The 18,784-nt window shown below is 49.0% G+C and overlaps 1 protein-coding gene across 2 annotated transcripts; it reads right to left on the minus strand.

Annotated features, from left to right (window-relative positions):
- Window positions 1-870: 870 nt before the first annotated feature.
- TCEA2 (transcription elongation factor A2) lies at window positions 871-18,168 on the minus strand. 2 transcript variants are annotated; one of them, XM_032985322.2, is made up of 10 exons: window positions 17,970-18,168; window positions 15,180-15,242; window positions 14,406-14,511; window positions 12,879-12,969; window positions 6,794-6,927; window positions 5,255-5,311; window positions 4,322-4,476; window positions 3,820-3,966; window positions 1,795-1,866; window positions 871-1,176 (listed from the first exon to the last, which is right to left on the minus strand). In XM_032985322.2, exons 1-10 carry the CDS (start codon window positions 18,036-18,038, stop codon window positions 1,168-1,170), a joined length of 903 nt encoding a protein of 300 aa, XP_032841213.2. In that variant the 5' UTR covers window positions 18,039-18,168; the 3' UTR covers window positions 871-1,167. The 2 variants fall into 2 exon arrangements, with proteins under 2 accessions (XP_032841213.2, XP_032840914.2); XM_032985023.2 differs by having other exon boundaries at window positions 871-1,866.
- Between the last annotated feature and the right edge of the window lie 616 nt (window positions 18,169-18,784).

Consider the following 18,784-nt stretch of genomic DNA (forward strand, 5'->3'; position numbering starts at 1 on the left):
CTGTACTCCCTACCTCCTGCAGGTCCAAGCCTCTGGAAAATTTCCTACATTTGCAGCATTCCCCTTTCTCCTGAGCTTTTCCAGCACATCATTCTGAAAAATCCAGGCTGCCTTTGCGCCACGAAGCTAAGAGCAGGGCGTACACATGCAGGAAAGTGCCTGGGACTCCCTTTTAAACACAGCCACTGGCCAGTGGATTCCCACCACCGATGGTTTCTCCCTGGATCAAGATTAACTGTTCCCAGGACCCCTGCATGATGGTCTTGGGGAGCAGGAATAGCAACAGGCTGCTGGACACCCCCCTGCTCCCAACCAGGGGCCGAGGGAGCTCTTGGCTACTACAAGGGTCTCCTTCCACAGAGGGATGGAGCCCGAGGAAGTGCTGACCTTACCTTCTTCCCGCTCCTGCTCTCCCAAATCAACAGTTTGAGGGTTGGGGTTTTTTTTTTTTGGTTTTTTTTTTTTTTTTTTGTGGCTGGTGTCACCCTGCTTTCAGTCTGTTACAACCCAGGCAGCACATATTCTCCTCTTTGAAACAGGCTAGGCTGTTGGCATTTAAAAGGCTGGAGATAACAAGGTACACATCACTGCAAAAATCAAATGAATGCTGCCAAGACAGAAAGCAGCATCTGATCCGTGCCCCAAAAGCACGTGAGGAAGACTAGCACTGCCCACCCAGGCACCCCAGGACTTGGCCCGGTGTTTTAGATTTTAGGAGCTGACCAGAAACAAGCCCCCATGCACTAGGGGTGTACCTACAAGCGGCTTCTTGCTTTCTGGTGGTCCAGGCAGCATTCAGTCCTCATCCAGCCGGACACTGACAGTCTGTCAAGCTCCACGCCGCAAAAGCAAAGTGCTGCACACCCCCCATTCAAATAAAAGTCAGAAACTGACAAAAATGTTTAATATTAGTTTTGGAGAAAAAGTGACCGTAACCGCTTAGATGAGAAAAATAACAACTAAGTGTGTTTAAGTGAGCTCTCCTGCCAACCTGTCAGCCCACGGCCGTGGCTCCCCGCTGCGGCCCGAGCGGAGAGGCAGCGGCGCTCTCAGCGCGTGACAATGCAAACTCACTCGGGACACAAAACACAATTGCCGTGGGAGCTGGCGTATGGAGGTTGCGCTCTGATCTGCGTTTGGCTGCCGCTCTCAGGCCATGGCACATATTCAGCAGAACTGCAAGAGAAGGGAGTTTAAACCCCGATTAGAAAAACCTCACGGCCAAGGGGAGTTGCGGGTCATGCGTGTGCTGCCTAGAAGATGGGGATCCAGGTGATGGTCTCGTTTCGGAAGCTGGCAAGAGCTTGGGGATTCCACAGAGGCAGGGCTCAGCCCCTGGAGTAAGGGGCAAACAGAGCTCCCGTTTGAATCTCTCGGCTGTGGCTCTTTGGCACTTGGTTTAGTGGCGTCATTTCTGCTCGCCACTGACCGGGAGATTTCTGCTCACCCCCGGGCTCTGTGCGCAGTAGAAAAGAGCCGTTTAAAAATCCCAAATGTCATCGCCATCACCTCTCAGGGGGCAGAGGGAGCATGGAAAGCACCGTGAAGCTCATGGCAGAAGAGGGGGATGTGAGGAGGGAGGCAGGGAATGCGAGGGTGAGACTTGACCCCAGCTGGTCTGCAGAGATGGGATGAACCCAGGAGCTCTTGCCTCGGTGCTGGGAGGAAAGATCACTTGCTAGAGCCAGTCAGCGTTTGGCAAGCACCTCCGAGGGCAGCAGCTAAGCATCTGCAGCATCGCGGGTGCAGCCACCCTAACACCCCTCAGTGCCAGTAATATCCTTGGTGTGCTACCTTCCAGCGATTCCCACACTCATTGCACACGACGAAGGTGGTCATGGGCTCATCGGAGCTGCGGGTCTGCACCTGGGGGGAGGACACGAGGGAAGTGAGAGCCCAGTATCACACACGGCCCCGTGGCGGGGGGTCAGGGGGAGCTCCCTGTCCCTCTGGCCACCAGGGATTCACGCGGAGGGGGTCACATTGACAGAAATCAGTAAAACCCTGAGGCTTAGAAGGGGAAAAGGAGCTTCCCTGTAAAACGAGTCTGGTGGTTGTTTTACAGCTACACACCTCTACACGCGTCTCATGACCCCTCTCTAGCCTGATGCTACCCGGGGTGACATGTTTTGGGGCAGCAGATTTCCCTCCTCACCTCCTCTGCTGCCCATTCCTTGTGGAAGTGGAAGTACCCACAGCCAGGCCCTCCCCACACTGTCCCCTGGCAAGGGACACGGCCAGCAGGGAGAGGACAAAACCCTCAGCACATGACACGTGTGCTCCACAGCGACACATTAAAAAAAAAAAAAAGCACTCAAGCCATTCCCATTTACAGACCAGTCCTATGTCCTGGCCTCACAGGAACACACTCTGGGTTACCAGATCCTGCACATTTCCAGTCTGTTTTGTATTTGAGCCATTAAGGAACTCTGATATTTAACCCAGATGTGACTGCTGCCTCTGACTGCCTCTTGCCAGAAACACGTACTTAGCTAAAAATCAGATTTTCATGGCATTTGAATACCACAAGGCAAATCTACACCGAAAATACTGGCACTCCCTGTGCAAGTCAGACAGCAGAACTATGCCGAGGGGTAATTATGGTGATCTACATGGGTAATTACCCAATATGCAAGAGTCACAGTATTCGCATGATGCAGATTAAGCACGTTTTGCAAGCATGCTGGATAGCTAAATTCTGTAATTCTCACCCAATGTTACTGTCTGGCTCCCGATGCTTTCATAAATGCCAGTTCATCTACTCGGAACTGAGAACATCTGTCACCAAATAGTGATTTCACTGGAAAACTAATAAAAATACAGGGAACCTTCTGATATTTCTGTTCAGAAGACACTGTCATCACCTGCCCCGATTCCAGGCGGTCGAACTCCGGTTTGCTGCAGGTGGAGACAGAGTCCCCCGCGCCGCCGAGGCGAGCGAGCCAGCCCGGGCAGGGCTCCCAGCTGACTCACCGGGACGCGGTGGCAGAGCCAGGCCTCTCGCCTCAGCCAGGCTGCGAGGCTGCTGCCGAGCCAAAGGAAACTCCCTGCTCAAGCTGCCCGGCGCTCAGCCGCCCGGCAAGTCCCAAGCGTACGGAGGAGTTTCACCCGGCACCCCGCACACGCGGTTTGCACACACCCACTCGGCCACCGCGCGGTTGCTGGTGGAGTTTTGGGTATCTGCACATTCTAAAACACTGACTCGCTGCAAAGGCACGTTTATCTCCAGACGCCGGGTGCGAGCACGGGAGCTACAGGCACTGGTAATGCACAAGGCTTCCAGCAGCTGTCCATTGAGAAGAAAAACCCTCCCTGCCTGCCCGCATCACTGCTTCGTTTACTCCTTATGTTTCACCTGTTTGGTTTTAAATAAGTTGGGATTCATCCAGCCACAACTTATCTACACTCTTAATTTCTATTTTTAACACCATCAACATGCCTGCCTCGGTTTCTGCAGTCTCTCTCCTCTACGCTACCCACTCCTTTGACTGAATCTCCACGTTCCCAGCACCTCCCAAGCTGCACGGCAAGCAGCACTGCTGTACTTTTGAAAGCTTCCTCGGTGCTGCACAACCCCTGCTCTTGTACAAGCGAGCCACAAAAAAAAGTTACACAAGCTCCAAGGAAACGTGTGCAGAACCACTGTGCAAAGCCAGTACATTTTAGGGAGCCTCGAGCGTACAAAAATGTTCCCTCCAGCAGTGGCAAAATTTGTGCCACACGGCAGGTCCTGTCACAGAGCAGTAAAAGCTCGTGACCGTGACAGATCGTGTCCTGTGCAGAGGTCAGTGTGGAGGCTGTAGGAGCAGGAACACTAACCTGGGTGTAGGTGCAGTTCTTCTTCTTGCACTTCCCACAGGTGAAGAGGTCAGTCTGCGTCCCTCCTGTCTTGGCCATCTGATGCTCCCGGATTGCTTCTTTTGTCATGGCTTTCCTGATCTCTTTCAGCTCGTTACTGGCCATTTCCTTTTTTAAAAAAAAAAAAAAAAAAAGGCAATAAAAATCACATCTGTCCAGTTTTACCACCACACCCACTACAGTGGAAAGAATCAGCAGGACAGGGTGGCCTAACAGATGGGTATGAAGACAGAAAAGCTTTCATTCCTGGTTTCTGGTTCATACCTAGGCCCTCGTGATGATCTGGAGCACCAACAGACTACTCTCCACATTGCAAACCCCATTGCTAGCTCACTCCCCAGGCACTCCGGCAGCAGCCGCTGAAAAATCCGCAACCCTGGCAGCAGACCAGCCCCTTGCTCCAAGCTAAACCACAGGACATGTCCCCTGTAAGACACAAACCCTGCTCCTCAGGCTTCCTCACCTCCGAGGTCATCACCGCGATCTGCTCGGGGGTAATCACCCCACACAGCACGTTCTTTTTCAGCTCAGGATTTTTGGAGTCCTTCAGATTTGAGATGCGGCTCCTCACTCGGTTTTTGTACTTCATGTCGGTGTTCTTGACATCTTGGTATATGCGTGCATGGCAGTCAAGGAGTCTGCAATCAACCCAGAGGCCTCCAACCACTTTCTACACCACTCACGAATAGCAGGGAGCGTTACCCACTGCCAGGACACAGATGGTGCTGGGACCCAACAGCAGTGTCTGCCCTGGGAGGTTAATGCTGGATTTGAGAGCCGGCTTATACTATCCCAGAGTCCAGAGGCTTTCACAGTTCTGGCTTTTTCACTGTGCTGGAAATAATCTTTATTTTCAGTTATGCTCAGGTTCTTCAACCAGCTCTTTCTCTCAGCAAGGTAGCCACAAAACACTCCACTAATAGATCCCAGCTGCACCTCCTACCCCACAGCCCCCAAACCAAGCAAACTCTTGCCTTATCTCCAATCAACATGCAACTTGATCCTCATTACTCCGTCCTTCCCACTGCTTTCTTCTGTATCAGCACTCTCCTCAACACAGAGGCACAGGGAAATTGCATGGATCTGGAAGCAGAGCTGAGAGCAGGAAGTAGCATGCTGACGGGAAGGTCTGACTGGGGATTACAGCCCATTATGGTGCAAATTAGGAAGGAAACAACCCTATCCATCACACCAGCAAGGGGTCTGCCCTGAGCTCACAACACCACACTGGTGGTTCCTTAGTGACCCAGAACTCAGCCAAGCAGAGTTGGAACCAGACCCAGAACCCTGACAGGCAGAACTGCAGCAGAACATTTATGCAAAGGAAGACTGTCCCATTTTCCCTCTAAGCACATGAATTTCATGGCCTGGAGGCATGCAGGCCCAGCAAGGATATACTCTTCAATCTGGGCTGCTATGTGCTCACAGTCAGCACCAATGGCAATATAGTCATCTGTAAGACAAGAGAAACACAAGGTCAATGACTTCCCACCAAGTAAGGGCTCTCCAGGCTCAGTATTTCTGAGATACAAATCTTGATAGTTTGCTATTTTGATTTACTTGCTCTTTCCATCAAATGGCAATCTTGACCTTTGCTCTAGCTACCCTTTGATCCTTCTAAAAAGAGCAGAGAGGAAAACAAGACCAATCCAGCCCATTAATCCCCTCTGCCTCTCTAGGAGATGAACTGCACTAGACAAAGCTAACAAGAACCTTGGATGCAGAACGTACAGGTTTCCAATATATTCTTGGTATAGTTGAAATCAAACATACAGAGGCAGGAATTAAATTTCATCAGATACTGTGGTCAATGAGAAGTAGCTCTACTCAGACCAACAATCTGGCAGGGCCTGAAAGCATGCAGCATGGAATCAAGCCTTCATTTCTCTTCTCACCTCAGGACTCTGTCCCTCCCCCTCTTTCACACGCCAATTAAACATCATAGAGTGCAGTAAGTGCTGTGAATTTGGACCTCAGGTATGGTAACCAACACCATAAATCAGGGAAATCAGGGCAGAACAGGACTGAGCTTAGCTAAAGACTCAAGGGGACTCTTTCCCAGACTTCATATGGAAAGAATTTTTCTAAAAGTTATACAAAATATTTAATGCAGCATATATATACATATAAACACATGCGCATGCACAGGAAGGCTAGAAATAAAGGCTCTGTGAACTTCTCCATCTGCCGTCTACATTCCTTGGCTCCAAATTAATAGAACTGCAGTGCTTAGACCCCAATTTTCCAAAAGGATCTGCAAGTCGGACACAAGCACGTGTTCAGCTTGAGGTGTTTAAAATCTGACTGTCAAAGATGCTGAGCACCTGCAGTTGCCTCATTTTGGATGGCACAGTCTGAGTGCAAAAAAGACCCATTCCACCCCAGATCCCCAGAGCATCGCGGTATTTCAGGGGCTCCAGTCTGCAAAGGACAGGGAGTCTAAGAGCAGATGGTGACTGGCATAAACACCATTATCAAAAAAATCCCATGCATTGAGTTACAGCTTCATTTTGTGTCCCAAGGGTAAGCAGAGATGACCGGTTTGCTTTACAGCGATGAGAAAAGGCTGAAAGCCAGAAAAGGAAGCAACTACCTGCACATCTGAAAAGGACACTTCTGGCCAGCCCACCCCAGGCTGCAGAGCAGAAGACTCCACATAACCCCACATTCTTAACAGCTATCATCTGACACATTGCCATGCCTCTGGCTCAAGCCAGGTCCACGTGCAAGTGCTTAAAAACGCTGCAATGCCAGCCAGTTTGTGAAAGGGGTGACCAGCGGCTAGACTGAGCTGATGGCAATAATCCTTTGACAAGGCTGCTCCAGAAGAGCGTATCTAAGAGGAGCTGGCACTGACCTACATGCAGGTGTCTGTCAGGATGCACCTGAAGCGGTGAAGCACTTCAGGCAATGCAGCATTTCCCCCAGCCCTTACCGTCAGCCTGGAGAGCTGTTGTCAGCATTTCTCTGCATTTGTTGCGGACAGCATCGCAGGTGACGGGTGCTGGAGGAAAGGTGGTGATTTTGGGGGTGGTCGGAGTCTTCGGAGGCTCTTGCCTTTTGTTGGCGCTAAAAAAAGAAACGTCACCTGTCAGAATGTCTCAGTTTGGGTCACTGAGAGCAGAGAAGGGATCGGCAGCTATGTGGCCAAGCATTCTGTTAATCATAATAAAAAAAAAAAAAAAGAGGAAAACTGTGCAAAGACACTTGCCCCAAAACAGCACACAGCACAATACCGTGACCAACACCAACCCAGACAGGAGCTCTCCAGTGGACTCCGCTGGCTGTAAATGGAGGGTTTAATCCATGAAGTAGGCCTGCCAACCAACATCTGTTATTCAACATATCACAGCTGCTGCACCACTGGGCATCAAATGGAAACATTACGAAGCCAGCGGACACCAGCAGTAAGTCAAAGACACTCAGGACTTCCTGAGACCATCAGCATCCTCTCGGTCTGGTAGCATAATGCACATGTTACTTGACTCCTCTCTTACTTCGCAGGACACCAAGTCCATAACTGCTCTCAGCAGAAAGGGAGCAGAAGCCACACTAAGGTTAATCTCAGCTGATTCCTCATCTCACATCCTTTACTGCCAAGATGTCAGCAGCAGGAAAGAGAACAGATAAACAAGAAAAGCACTCTAGCTCTCTGTAGCCAGCAAGGAGTGCAGCACCCTGCCTTCTGGGGCAGAAATCAGAGAAGGTTACACCAACCCCTCCAGAAGGAGCTGCTGTGCTAAGAAAGAAAATGGCTCCTTCAGCTCCAATATTAAAACAACCAACAAAGCATAACACATAAGAGGATCTTCCTTTTTCCCGTAATCTGGACAAGACTGATTACTCATCTCACAGAAGAGCACCTCTGCACAACCACACACAGCTTACACAGGTGCCAGGCTAGCACAGGACTAATAAATACTGCTTCACTCACAAAAATAACTTCATTTCCACCTGCAAGCAATCATGGGCACAGGCAAAGGAATGCAAACACCTGCCTTGCTGTGGCTGACTCGGGTCATCTGCCAGGGGAGCTGGCTGGAGAGACCCAAGGCGCAGAATCGCCGCAGAGGCTGGGCTCGCACGCACCGCTGCGAGGGCTGCACGCCGGAGGAGTAACTTCACTGAGCAGTTCAGCTGGGCGTACACCCACGGTGCTGAGATGTCATGCCCATAAAGCCCAACATCTGCATGTAGAGTTAGTTAGCCCTGCAAATACTGCTGGTAAAAGATTTCTGCTATTATGATTCCCAGATGATTTTATAGAGCTTTCTCCCCCTCGGCCTTCAATCGAGGCAGCAGAACAGCAGGTTTTTTCAGCAGAGATCGCTCAGACTTTGGTGTTTGGGCCATAAAATGCACTGTATTTATGGCCAATGCCTGGTAACATTAATGCAGTAAGAGACAAAGGGGGAGGGGAAAAAAAAAAAAAAAAATAGAGAGAAACCCTGATATTTCACCCATTCCATACTGTCAACGTCTCCCTGAAGATCCAAGTGACTTGACAATCGCTGTTAAGCTGGGTCACTACTGCCCGTTCTTTGCCATCAAAAATAAATCTGTTAGGAACAGGCATTTCTACTACATTGTCCTGGAAGGGATTATCAGCCCACAGAAAAACAGCACTAAGCTGGAAACCTTCTGAATCTGCTGCTGCACAAACTGAGCCAGATTCGGGGACTTATGCTGGGAGACCCTGCTGCTGCTAAATGCAAATCCAGTCCAGCTCTGCAGTGCCTCAAAGCCCGCAGATCAACATCAGGGCTACTGGATTTCCACAGTCCAGCCCTTTTAAGAAGCATCCACCAGTGTACCCTCAGCAAATTGTTCCAGTCAATCCATAGCAGAATATTAATGTCTTGATCAGGTGATACAGATGCACTATACAAGTGAGATTATACTGTGATCTTACCATTTCTCTTTGACCAATAGCTGTATAAAACCACTTTTTACCAAATAGCTTTACTGGTCAGCACTGCAGAAGGCTATTAAGGAAAAGATTTGTGTCCAATCAGCTCAAAGCATTCAATAGGATTTACACTGCACATATTACAAAGAGAACAACCAACTTAGTTTGCATATAATCAATTATGTTATGAGCTTCTCCCATTTGGAATGTACAAATCATCATCAGGTACTTTTGTGCTGCAGAACCTGTGCACAGATCACAGCACACCTGGGGGTGTATATAGCAAAGCATACACAACTCAGGAATAACTCATCTAAAAATCATAGCTGAGCGTGTTGCACAGAACAGTTTGGAAAAAATAAAACTTCCTAAAATACAAAGGCAAAAACCCTTGAAAAGATACCTACAATAAAAGGAAAGACTGAAGGAATTGGAGTGGTTTGCAGCAGGGAAGACTTAGAGGCGACAAGTCCTGAAATACTGGAAAACTTGTTAAAGGAAGATGGAAGGAAAAACCCTCCATACCTGCTAAAGGCAAAAGCATGAAGAAATAAACGGTCTCAGCAAGACAGGTTTTGATCAAGAGCAAGTTTCAAACTGTAAAGGCAAGTTACAAATCAGAATATACTGCCAAGGGCAGCTGTGGAAGTGTCTCACCCTGAGGTTTTTTAGGGCTGTCAAAGAAGAACTTCGAGAAAGTCCTGTCAGGGACAGCATGGGCAGAGGTTGTGCTGTCCTGGGAAAGCGTGGCAGGAGAAGCTTTCTTGAGAGTTCTTCCACCTTTAACTTTTGTCTCCTTTTGCAAGCAACAGTGACACTAAAATGTCCCAGATGAAAACACTGCATGTGAACTCTCACTGACCTTCACCACATTCAATACTTAATCGGGTAATCTGTACAGGTAATATTTGATTTTCAGGAAGGTTCTATCCACAAATGTTATTGACTTCAGTATTTAGATCTCTATTCCCTGGAGGTGGAATAAAGCTAGACAGGATGCAGAGTTATCCCATGCTGATGAGTAGACATCTTCACCTACATACACATACATGTCATACATGCTCTGAGACAACAACTGATCACTCGTGAATTAGATGAAACAGACTTCTCAGCCCTCCCAAAGACTGTACAGAAAGTTATTTATTAAGCTTTAGAAGTTAGTTTATAATTAGAATAGTTGGGAAATAGAATTCAAACACACCTAGAAGACTTATTTAAGGAAATCCTTGTGGTTCACACTGTTCCTGTTAAACAGGAGAAAGAGCTTGTAAACCTATCCCGGCAACAAAGGTTTATACATCAAAAAGACTACGCTGGAACAAAATGGTGGCAGAGCAACAGCCAGGGACTGCGAGCAGAACTCAGAGCTACATTGGAAGAAAATCCCATGGAAGACCTGAATTCAGGCCACAGATCCAAAACCTCCTAATAGAGGCAGTTTAGAGACTCCTGGAAAAGAAAAAGCTCGTGCTGCCAGAGACAGAGAAACATTAGACATAGCCCATTAAAATGTACTATACTAATGGTCTAAAATACTACAGCACAACAGAATATGCTTTGGATTACAGTAATGCAGCACATAACTTCACAGGTGCCAGCTCCACACTGGCTGGCTCAGAGCCTCCAGGTCTCACAGTGCTAGCTCTCCAGTCACTACAGAGGGATTTCTACATCTGTGTTCCAGAAAGCAAGCCTAGTTTCAGGCCAAGAGCTATTCAAGTATTTCTCCCTGTCAGAAGAAGAAGGCCTAGCCAAAATCTGTCAGACTAAGTGGCTGAAATATCTGAATACAAGCTGATCTCTTTGGTGCCTTGATAGCAGCCTCATCTGAACCAACTCTCACATACTGAGCAACTAGCCAGGCTGCCTTCATCACAGCCTGTGCTTCAAAGAACAAAGACTCTTCACTGCTAATTTTTTTTTTTTTTTTTTTTTTTTTTTTTGTCAAGGCAGATTAGTAGTTTATTTTGCAGCACTGGAGAATAAGCATTCCTCTCTGGAAAGAGAGACTGGTTCAGACTGACACCAGGAGCTAGCCACTTCTGCTGGTCTATGCTACGCTAATCCATTTGCTTCTGTGTATCTTTCACAACACCAAGGGGATGCTTTGCCATTCAGAAAATGGAGGCTGAATACATGTAGAAAGCATCAAGGAGAAAAAAAAAAAAAAGAAAGAAAAAAAAACAACCTGCGGTATCTGCAGCACCTCAAGGCACAGGGAAGCATTAGCAGCACAAGCCAGAAAGCTCCACTCCACATACCCCATGATAACTGACAAAGCTAGGAGACAGTGGGATTTGGCCTCTCCACCTACAGCCAGGTTCCTGTTCTGAGTGAAATTACTACAAGCCTCAGCCTTCAAACCAGATGTCCTAGCAGGCCCAGCTCATTTTGCTCATAAAGTGTCTGCTGCCACTGTGCCCAGGGGATGTCTCATACTTCCCTCCCTCCAGGCTCCACATTCCACAAGGTCAATTTTCCAAAGGTTAAATCAGAAGCTTCCCTTTTTCTTTGAACTGCAGCGCTACTTCCTGGCTTGAGCAGCAGCAGCCAAGTCGGTAATACTTGCCTTCTCCTTTCCCCATTAGGAACAGCCAACAGGTACTTCCACATAGGTTTCTGCCCTTACCCTGGAGGGAAATCTGCCTCCCTTCACCAGTAAGGGCACGCACAAAGTCTCTTAGCCATGACCGACTCAGTTCCTACTTTCATCAGCCCTAAAACAGATCCTTCCTGTGTCCACACCCTGGGGAAGGCAGTGCCAGTCTGCACTTTCGAGTATAAGGATCATAAAGAGAAGGTATTTGCATCACAAGGCTGGTGATACTCCTCAGACCAACTGTCTCACCTTACGCAGCAACTCCTTCTCCACCATCACTGACTGCTCTTTGGCCTCCAACCCTCATCTCTCAGTGGGACAAAAAGAAACAGCAGCTGGGAGAATCCATCCTACTGCTTCTACCCGGTAGCACTGACATACCAGACCGCCGCTGGATGTATTGTACACACAGATGTAGGCAGCCCTAGCTCCCGTGTTGCACTGCAAGTCTCAATTCTGGCTGGGAAGTCTCCCCAGCACTTTCACTGCAATACTCAGCAAATTCTTTTTCACATTTTATGGAAGGGAGGTAACCTTAATTGGCTTGTGTCTTTGGTTATATAGCTCGGCATCAGTATTCTTCAGCAGCAGCTCTGTGTAGAAATGCAAAAGCTCACACCAAAGCATCAAGCCTTGAGAGATCTGAGCAAAAAGGAACAGGAAAAGCAAAGGGTGGAGTGACAAGAAAGTAACCAACAGACAGGCTACAAACATGGAAGAGCCTGCAAACCAGCAGGACTATAGCTCCAATGCTCTAAATTTTCTGGCAAACTTGGGAAATAGGTTAAATCACTAAACCAAGGGTCAAACCTACAAAACACACCTCTTCCTGGGGTCTGAGGCTGAGAGAAGTCTCTCACGTCTGGAAGAAAGCTGTAAATCGCATTTGCCCCCTCCCCTTTGATCACTGTCTCCACGCAGCTTGGCAAGTGCGGTTGCAGACAGTGGAAACAGGCATAGCAAGGAGCAAGCAGGCAGCAGACCTGCCAGATGGGCAGACATGAATCCAGAGTGAAAAGAGGACTTCTGCTGGGACTTGACAAGGACAAAGAAATGGAAGTTTTACTATAGTGATGTATCAGTCAATCCCATCCATCACTTGAGATTGCAAAGGCCAAAAATAATCTTCATTCTAAGGAGTTCAAAGTTAGAAATAAGCAAAAATATATAAAAAATGCAACACAAAAAAGAACAGAGGAATCTAGACATAACTAGAAAGATTTATTAATAGAAAAATCAACACATAACCAAGAATAGAAAAACATTACATAAGATGTGAGTAAAATCAAATTCACTAAAGCCACTGTATTTTGTAGATGTATATTTCTGCATTATAGTTTATTAAAAACACCACACAGATCCTCTCTGAAAAAGTTTACACCTCTGGTGTTTCTGACCAGGAATTTGACTACTCAAATCTTGCAACTCAGACACATAAAAATAAAAATTAAGGTGCCCTAAGAAAATTCAAATTCCATAACAGTACCATCTTTGGTTAAAGGGAAGCATTACCTTTGGTCTCTTGAGTTACCAGTCTCCTTCGAGGAAGATGTTGGCAGGGACAGGCTTTTCTTTTTCTCCTCACTTTTTTCCTCAGAAGCATCTATATTCAAAAGAAGAAAAGCGGATGCTAAAGGCTTCAGAACTGGTCTTTATGCTGCAACCCTGCATACACTAATCAACGTCTTAACACTACATGGTGTTAGCCTAAAGCAAGTTACTATTCTCCAAAAAGAATCAGGAGAAAGAATGCCTTTATGGCCTTCCATGCTTCCCAGCAGATCTTTTACTTGCCTCTAAATAGAAACTAATTCAAACAAAAGCTTTCCTCAAACTAGAGCAATCCCCTTCCCCTGCCTAGGAGATAAGCTTCCTCACAAGACATGCCCCATCATAAACGTTCCTTTCAGAGACACCCTGGGTGCTGAGCACAGATTAGATCAAGCTCTCTAAAGCACTACCAAAAGCAGCATTTCCAGCCACCACCACCTGAAGGGCCAGTACAGGCTAGTCCTTCTGGGAACACAACTTCTAGTGCTCATCCAAATGCTGCTGAAAGCCAACAGCACAACCCTGAAGAGGACTTTCATGACACAGGCTTGACCCAGAGGTAAACTCTCAGCCTAGCTGATACACATCAATCCTAACGCAGAACTGACAGTCCCAGCCAGGACAAGCAAACAGGGCTTCTAACACTCATTTAGCCTGTCAAGAAATGGGGAGTCCGGGGGTGCAAACTAGAGCCAGCGCACATTTCACTTAGTGTCAAATACCACATCCCTTTTGTTCTCTGTTACACACAGCTGCCCAAGAGATCAGTTTAAAAAGCAAGGAGTGTTTGAATGTCACACTGGGGTACTTCGCCACTAGTACAGAGTAGGAGACACGTGGTCTTGCTAGCAGGACACAGGTAGAGCTGCCTTTCCAATCTCAGCGCTGCAGATGCCTCATTCTTCTATCACAGAATCAACTACTAAAACCACATTTGTAATCCCTCCATCTGTAATTTGACATTAGCTTCTGCTATATCAGCATTAAGATTCCTCAGACAGAATTGCAAGCTTCTGCTTCTCGGCGTTCATCACCATGGAAGTCTTCCCCACAGGAAACAGCCCACGTGAATTTGTCTACAAGGTGTTAAACTAAGGTCCTTCTCCAGCTCATCATCCAAAATGCATTCCAGCATTTTTTTTCATGAGCTGTTGCACAAGGTTGACAGCACAAAGGCAAGGGCGGAGAGTTCAGAGTGCAGATATTGTTTCTACAAGTAATGCTGCTAGTTATTATACAGACAGGTACACATTAAGAATAGTCCTGAAGCTTTCGATGCTCTTTCAAGGATGAGCTAAACAGGAGCTAAATCTGGAGGAATGCACGGTAAGAAACATAACTTGAAAGACACAGGGTGCAATGTTAAAGGCTGATTTGCTAGAATACTCTATTCAGACCAATATATAAGCTCTCCTAAGATACCCAGTCTCCTGCTGAAGCCAGCTCCTTCACAAATTCAATCTGACAGGAACATGATGATTTTCTTACCTAAAAGTTTTTTCCACGATTTGATGAGGGATTTGGCAAGCGATATCACGTCTTCATCTGTGCTCTGCTTTCTCAGTGCATTTACTGACATCCCAATGCGGGTGGACTGCAGGTGAACATTCAAATGAATCATTCAAGAACAGATTTGTTATTTGCTACTAGCTGAAATCAGAAATAAGTATGACGACGTCAAAGCAATGACCAAGATATGAAGTATCCAAGGACTTGCAGAATGATTATCTCCTTACAACTTTGGAAGAGCAAGATGACACTCTCCAGCTTACTCACACCCGATCACAAGCTAGACATCCAATCGCCCACAAATACCTTCTCTACACACCTGTAAGTGACATCCTAAATTTAGAGTGCAAAAATATAAGATACATATCTTAATCTCTGAATTGTAATTCTGTTCACACCTCCCCAGTGTCCTGAATATCAGCATTACAAAGACTTAAAGAACTTCTCTCACAGCCACCCTTTGTGTTTGCTGCTTTAATCTGGCCTTTCCTCTGAAGCCTAAGAAAGGATTTGAGCAGTTACCCACATTTGCCTCATCAGCTGTGCACAAGTTTCAGGCAGCACATGGTGTCCCAGAGCTATTAAACTGACAGTCCAAAACACAGATTCAGTACTGTCTTCTGGATTTAATGTTTATTTTGATGCTTTGGGTGAGGCAAGAAGTGAGAGGAAATCTATTCAGTTTACTTAGACAACATTTTGGACTCCTCCAGATGCAGACTTCAGCTTTTTTACCCTAACTGTGCAACTCACCTGCAGTAAATCCAAAGTCATAGGCATACTTTTCAGTTCTTTCAGTAAATCCATTGCACCATCCTGGAGAGGAATAGACAAACAGAATTAATGCCTCAGCTTTTAATAAAGAAATGCAATAGCTTGGGAATAAATTCAAAAAGTTGAATTCAACGGGGAAAAACACCAACAAGCCTTTCCTAAAACATCAGCAAGATTACTGCTGGCATTGCTTTTCTGGACAGACAGCAGATCCTGTAATCTGGAGGCACCTGAGTTATTGGGATGGGCAAAACAGAAGAGCACTGCAGTGCTTCCAGATCTTTGCTGGTATATGGTACCACTGCAGCATTAGCTTATTATCCTTACCTGGCAAGCTTAACATTTTTAACGCCTGAAAAATACACTCCAAATCACAACGGTCCCCTCAGCACACCACTTGGCTTCCAGGAGTACTCCTACCAGGCTCGCTATTTTGGGGGCCCCAATTAATGATGTTATTAGCTCACAATAACAGTTTAGCAGAGTTGCAAGAACTTCAGTCATTCACCTAAGGCTCAGAATCACTGTCCACAGACAGGGCTAAAAAATTCCTCTTTCCACAGCTTAAGGTAGCTGTTTCCTAGTTTTCTTGTTGGGACCCCACCCTGCTCAGGACAAGAGCTGATACAAGGAGCAAAGCCATCAAGCAGTGATGCTGAAGAGCTGATCACTCACAAGGAAGCTTCATATAATGAGTTTCATCAGCTCTGCATCCCAGAACCAGAAAGAAAATCTGACCCTGCAATCTGTAGATACCTGAAATTGGTAGTCACCCAGAGAACTGGCAGGGACAGAAGCACTAGCCAAGTCGTCCTTCAGCAGCACTCAGCAGATCACAGCCTGGAGTATGCCCGTCCTCCCATCCCCCTTCTATCAAACAAGGCCTTCTAGTGTTCACATTTAACAGCTCATTTAAAACACCAACCACTCCAAGTCCATTTGCAGCGCAAGACCTACAGAGCCTACGATTGTAGAGAAGCGAAGCAGCCTGCACTGACAGACCCTGTGCTCAGATCCCATCCTCCCTATGCAGAAGGGCCTTTTCCGATTCATTGCAGGAAGCAATCCAGCTGCCAGGGCCACCCTACAGAACAGATGCTGAGAAAGCCAAATCAAAGCAAAGTCAAAGCTTTCAGCGCGCACACAAGCAACTCACACCAGCATAAACCACACGTTACCATACCCAGAACGAGCGACTTCCCACTCAGGCAGTTTCACACCTTTCCGTTCCTCCAACAGCCAAACGGACTCCATTAAATCCAGCCCTTAACATACAAAATGACCGGGTGATTCCTGTCTCCGTTATCAGAAATGGAGCCACTTGGCATAGTGGCAGCAAATGGGGATCCATGCAAAAACTAGAGCAATAAACAGGTACTCCAGGCAACCATCCTGCAGGAAGAGTTCGTAAGTTAGCCGATATACAATAAATACGCTACGGTTCAGTACCATATAAAATGCCAACCAAGAGGAAACAGTGCATACCGCTCATTTAAGAAGCTGCCTCTTTCTCAATGAAGCTTGGAAGCAAATTCTGCAAGGTTGCTCCTTTCCTATTTCAACAATGGTGTTGAAAACCTGCCATCAACGGGAACAGACATCACAGGCTGCGGTTTAGCCCAAACACACTTTCCTGGGTTGTTACAACAGCTACGCGAGTGCCAGCGCTCACCCCTATCTGCGGCTGGCAGAGCCAGACCAGCATCCAAAAGTTCACAAGACAACCGCACTCAGCATCCCATCACCCAAATACCACATTCCCCTAACCCCTTCCCCTCCTCGCCCATCAGCTCCCCCTCCCCACAGCCCTTCCCAGCCCAAAAAGCCCTCTCCACCCCCCCCCACCCCCCAAACACAAACGTACAGCCTACCTCCACCACAAACCCCCGTCACCCTGCTCGGTTAGCACTTGCGTGACACTTTGCACTCAGAGGAGCACCAGCTGACACATCCCATTAGGCAGGGAAACACTTGCTGCTGCCCCCCCCCAGACAGTCACACCGGTTACAACACACCCTTCAAGACCCACAGGGTGCAGACAGGAGCGAGGCCAACCCCTCCACACTCCACATGAGAGAGAGCAGAAGTGGTGCTTGCATGGGACAGGGATGCGGGAGGCAAATAAAGCAGCCCTGTGGTTTTTTCCTGAGGGTACAACAGCCCCCCAGGCTGGTGCTAGGGGAGGGATGCACAAGGATCCCCCGCCCCAAGGGCTCCCAACGGGACAGGGGAGGAGGGCTGAGGATGCTCCCCATGAGGGGAACAGCTCAGCAAGCATCACAGGGTGCTGAGCTGTTGGGCAAGGGGTGCATGCAGCCTGGGTGGGAGGGAGGGGTTCCCACAGCAGCATAGGGGGGAACACGGAGCTACTGCCCCCCAGTAACGGTCAGCGGGAGGGAACGGGGTGGGTCCCACAGCAGCACCCGTGAAGAGGGAGAGTACCCCACTGCGACCAGGTCTGGGGAAAGGAACCCCACCTTGAAGGGGTGGGGTGGGGGGGAACCCCACCTTGATGGGGGGATGGGAGGCTTCTGCTCCACCACCATAATGACGGGGGGCTGCACAGAGAGGGAGGCCCCCAAAATGGGGGCTGGGGAAAAAGGGAGGCCCTTCTCACAACGAGCACTGAGGAAGAAGCGAGGGGGTCCTGCGGCACGGCAGCGACGACGGGGGCCCGGCGGAGAGGGAGGCCAGAAACCGGGGAAGGGGGGAGGCCCCACCACCACCTCACCCCAACCGGGCTGCGGGGGCCCGGTCACCGCCACTCACCGCGCTCTTCTTGGCCACCATCTTGTCCAACCGCCTGGCGATACGCACGATCTCCTCCTCCCCGCCCATCGCGCAGCTCCCCGCGGCGGTCGGTCCCGGGGGAGGCGGCGGGGGGGGGGAAGGCGGGGGAGCTGGCGGCGGTTGCCCGGTGCCCACCACAACCCCCGGTACCGCAGGCAGGGCGGTCGGCGCGCGGGGCACGACGGGACTTGTAGTCTTCCAGGCGCCCGCCCGCCTCTTCCTGCCGAGCGGCGGGACTACACCTCCCACCGTGCCCCGCGCCCGCCCCGCTCCCCTCGCCGCGGGGCATTTCGGGGGCTGTAGTCCGTCCCCTCAGGAGCCGCGGGCCGCTGCCGCTCCCCTGACCGCCCGTCGACGGAACGCGGAGGGGAAGCCCCATGGTCTCCCCCCTGCGGTGCCGTTCTGGGGGCTCCCCGAGACAGCAGGGACACGCGTGGACCCAACTGTTGTCGTGGGGCTGAGCCAGGCCACCCCAGGCGGCGGCTGCCCCATCCCTCAGGGCTCACTGAGCTGGGCCCTGGGTTGCCCCCCCCCCATCTGGGATGCCTGAGCGCTGCTACACCCCACGCACATCCCAGCTGGGGTGGGAGCAGGGAGTGGGGAGCCCTGTCCTTTATAACCTGCCCGACCTCTGCCACAGGTGGGCCCTGTTTTGCTTACTAGCCACAGGTGAGCAGATCCCGATGGAGCCGCTGCGGCCCAGGCAGCAGCGCTGCCTTGAAGATGGCTTAAATCAACAACCCCACGGTGCTCTGGGCTTGGGAAGCGGCTCCGGCAGCGGTCAGCACCGCAGG

Source organism: Tyto alba, unplaced genomic scaffold (genome assembly GCF_018691265.1).
Source record: "Tyto alba isolate M040663 unplaced genomic scaffold, T.alba_DEE_v4.0 Super-Scaffold_33, whole genome shotgun sequence".
Lineage (NCBI taxonomy): Eukaryota > Metazoa > Chordata > Aves > Strigiformes > Tytonidae > Tyto > Tyto alba.

Excerpts from the sequence above, each read along its gene's own strand:
- TCEA2 (XM_032985023.2), bottom strand. The coding sequence starts at position 18,038 with ATGGGCGGGGAGGAGGAGATCGTGCGTATCGCCAGGCGGTTGGACAAG. Across the intron at positions 4,477-5,254 it reads AGCAGCCCAGATTGAAGAGT|GCATATACCAAGATGTCAAG; the intron begins ATATCCTTGCTG and ends ACTGCCATGCAC. Across the intron at positions 1,867-3,819 it reads AGAACTGCACCTACACCCAG|GTGCAGACCCGCAGCTCCGA; the intron begins GTTAGTGTTCCT and ends TCCTCCCCCCAG.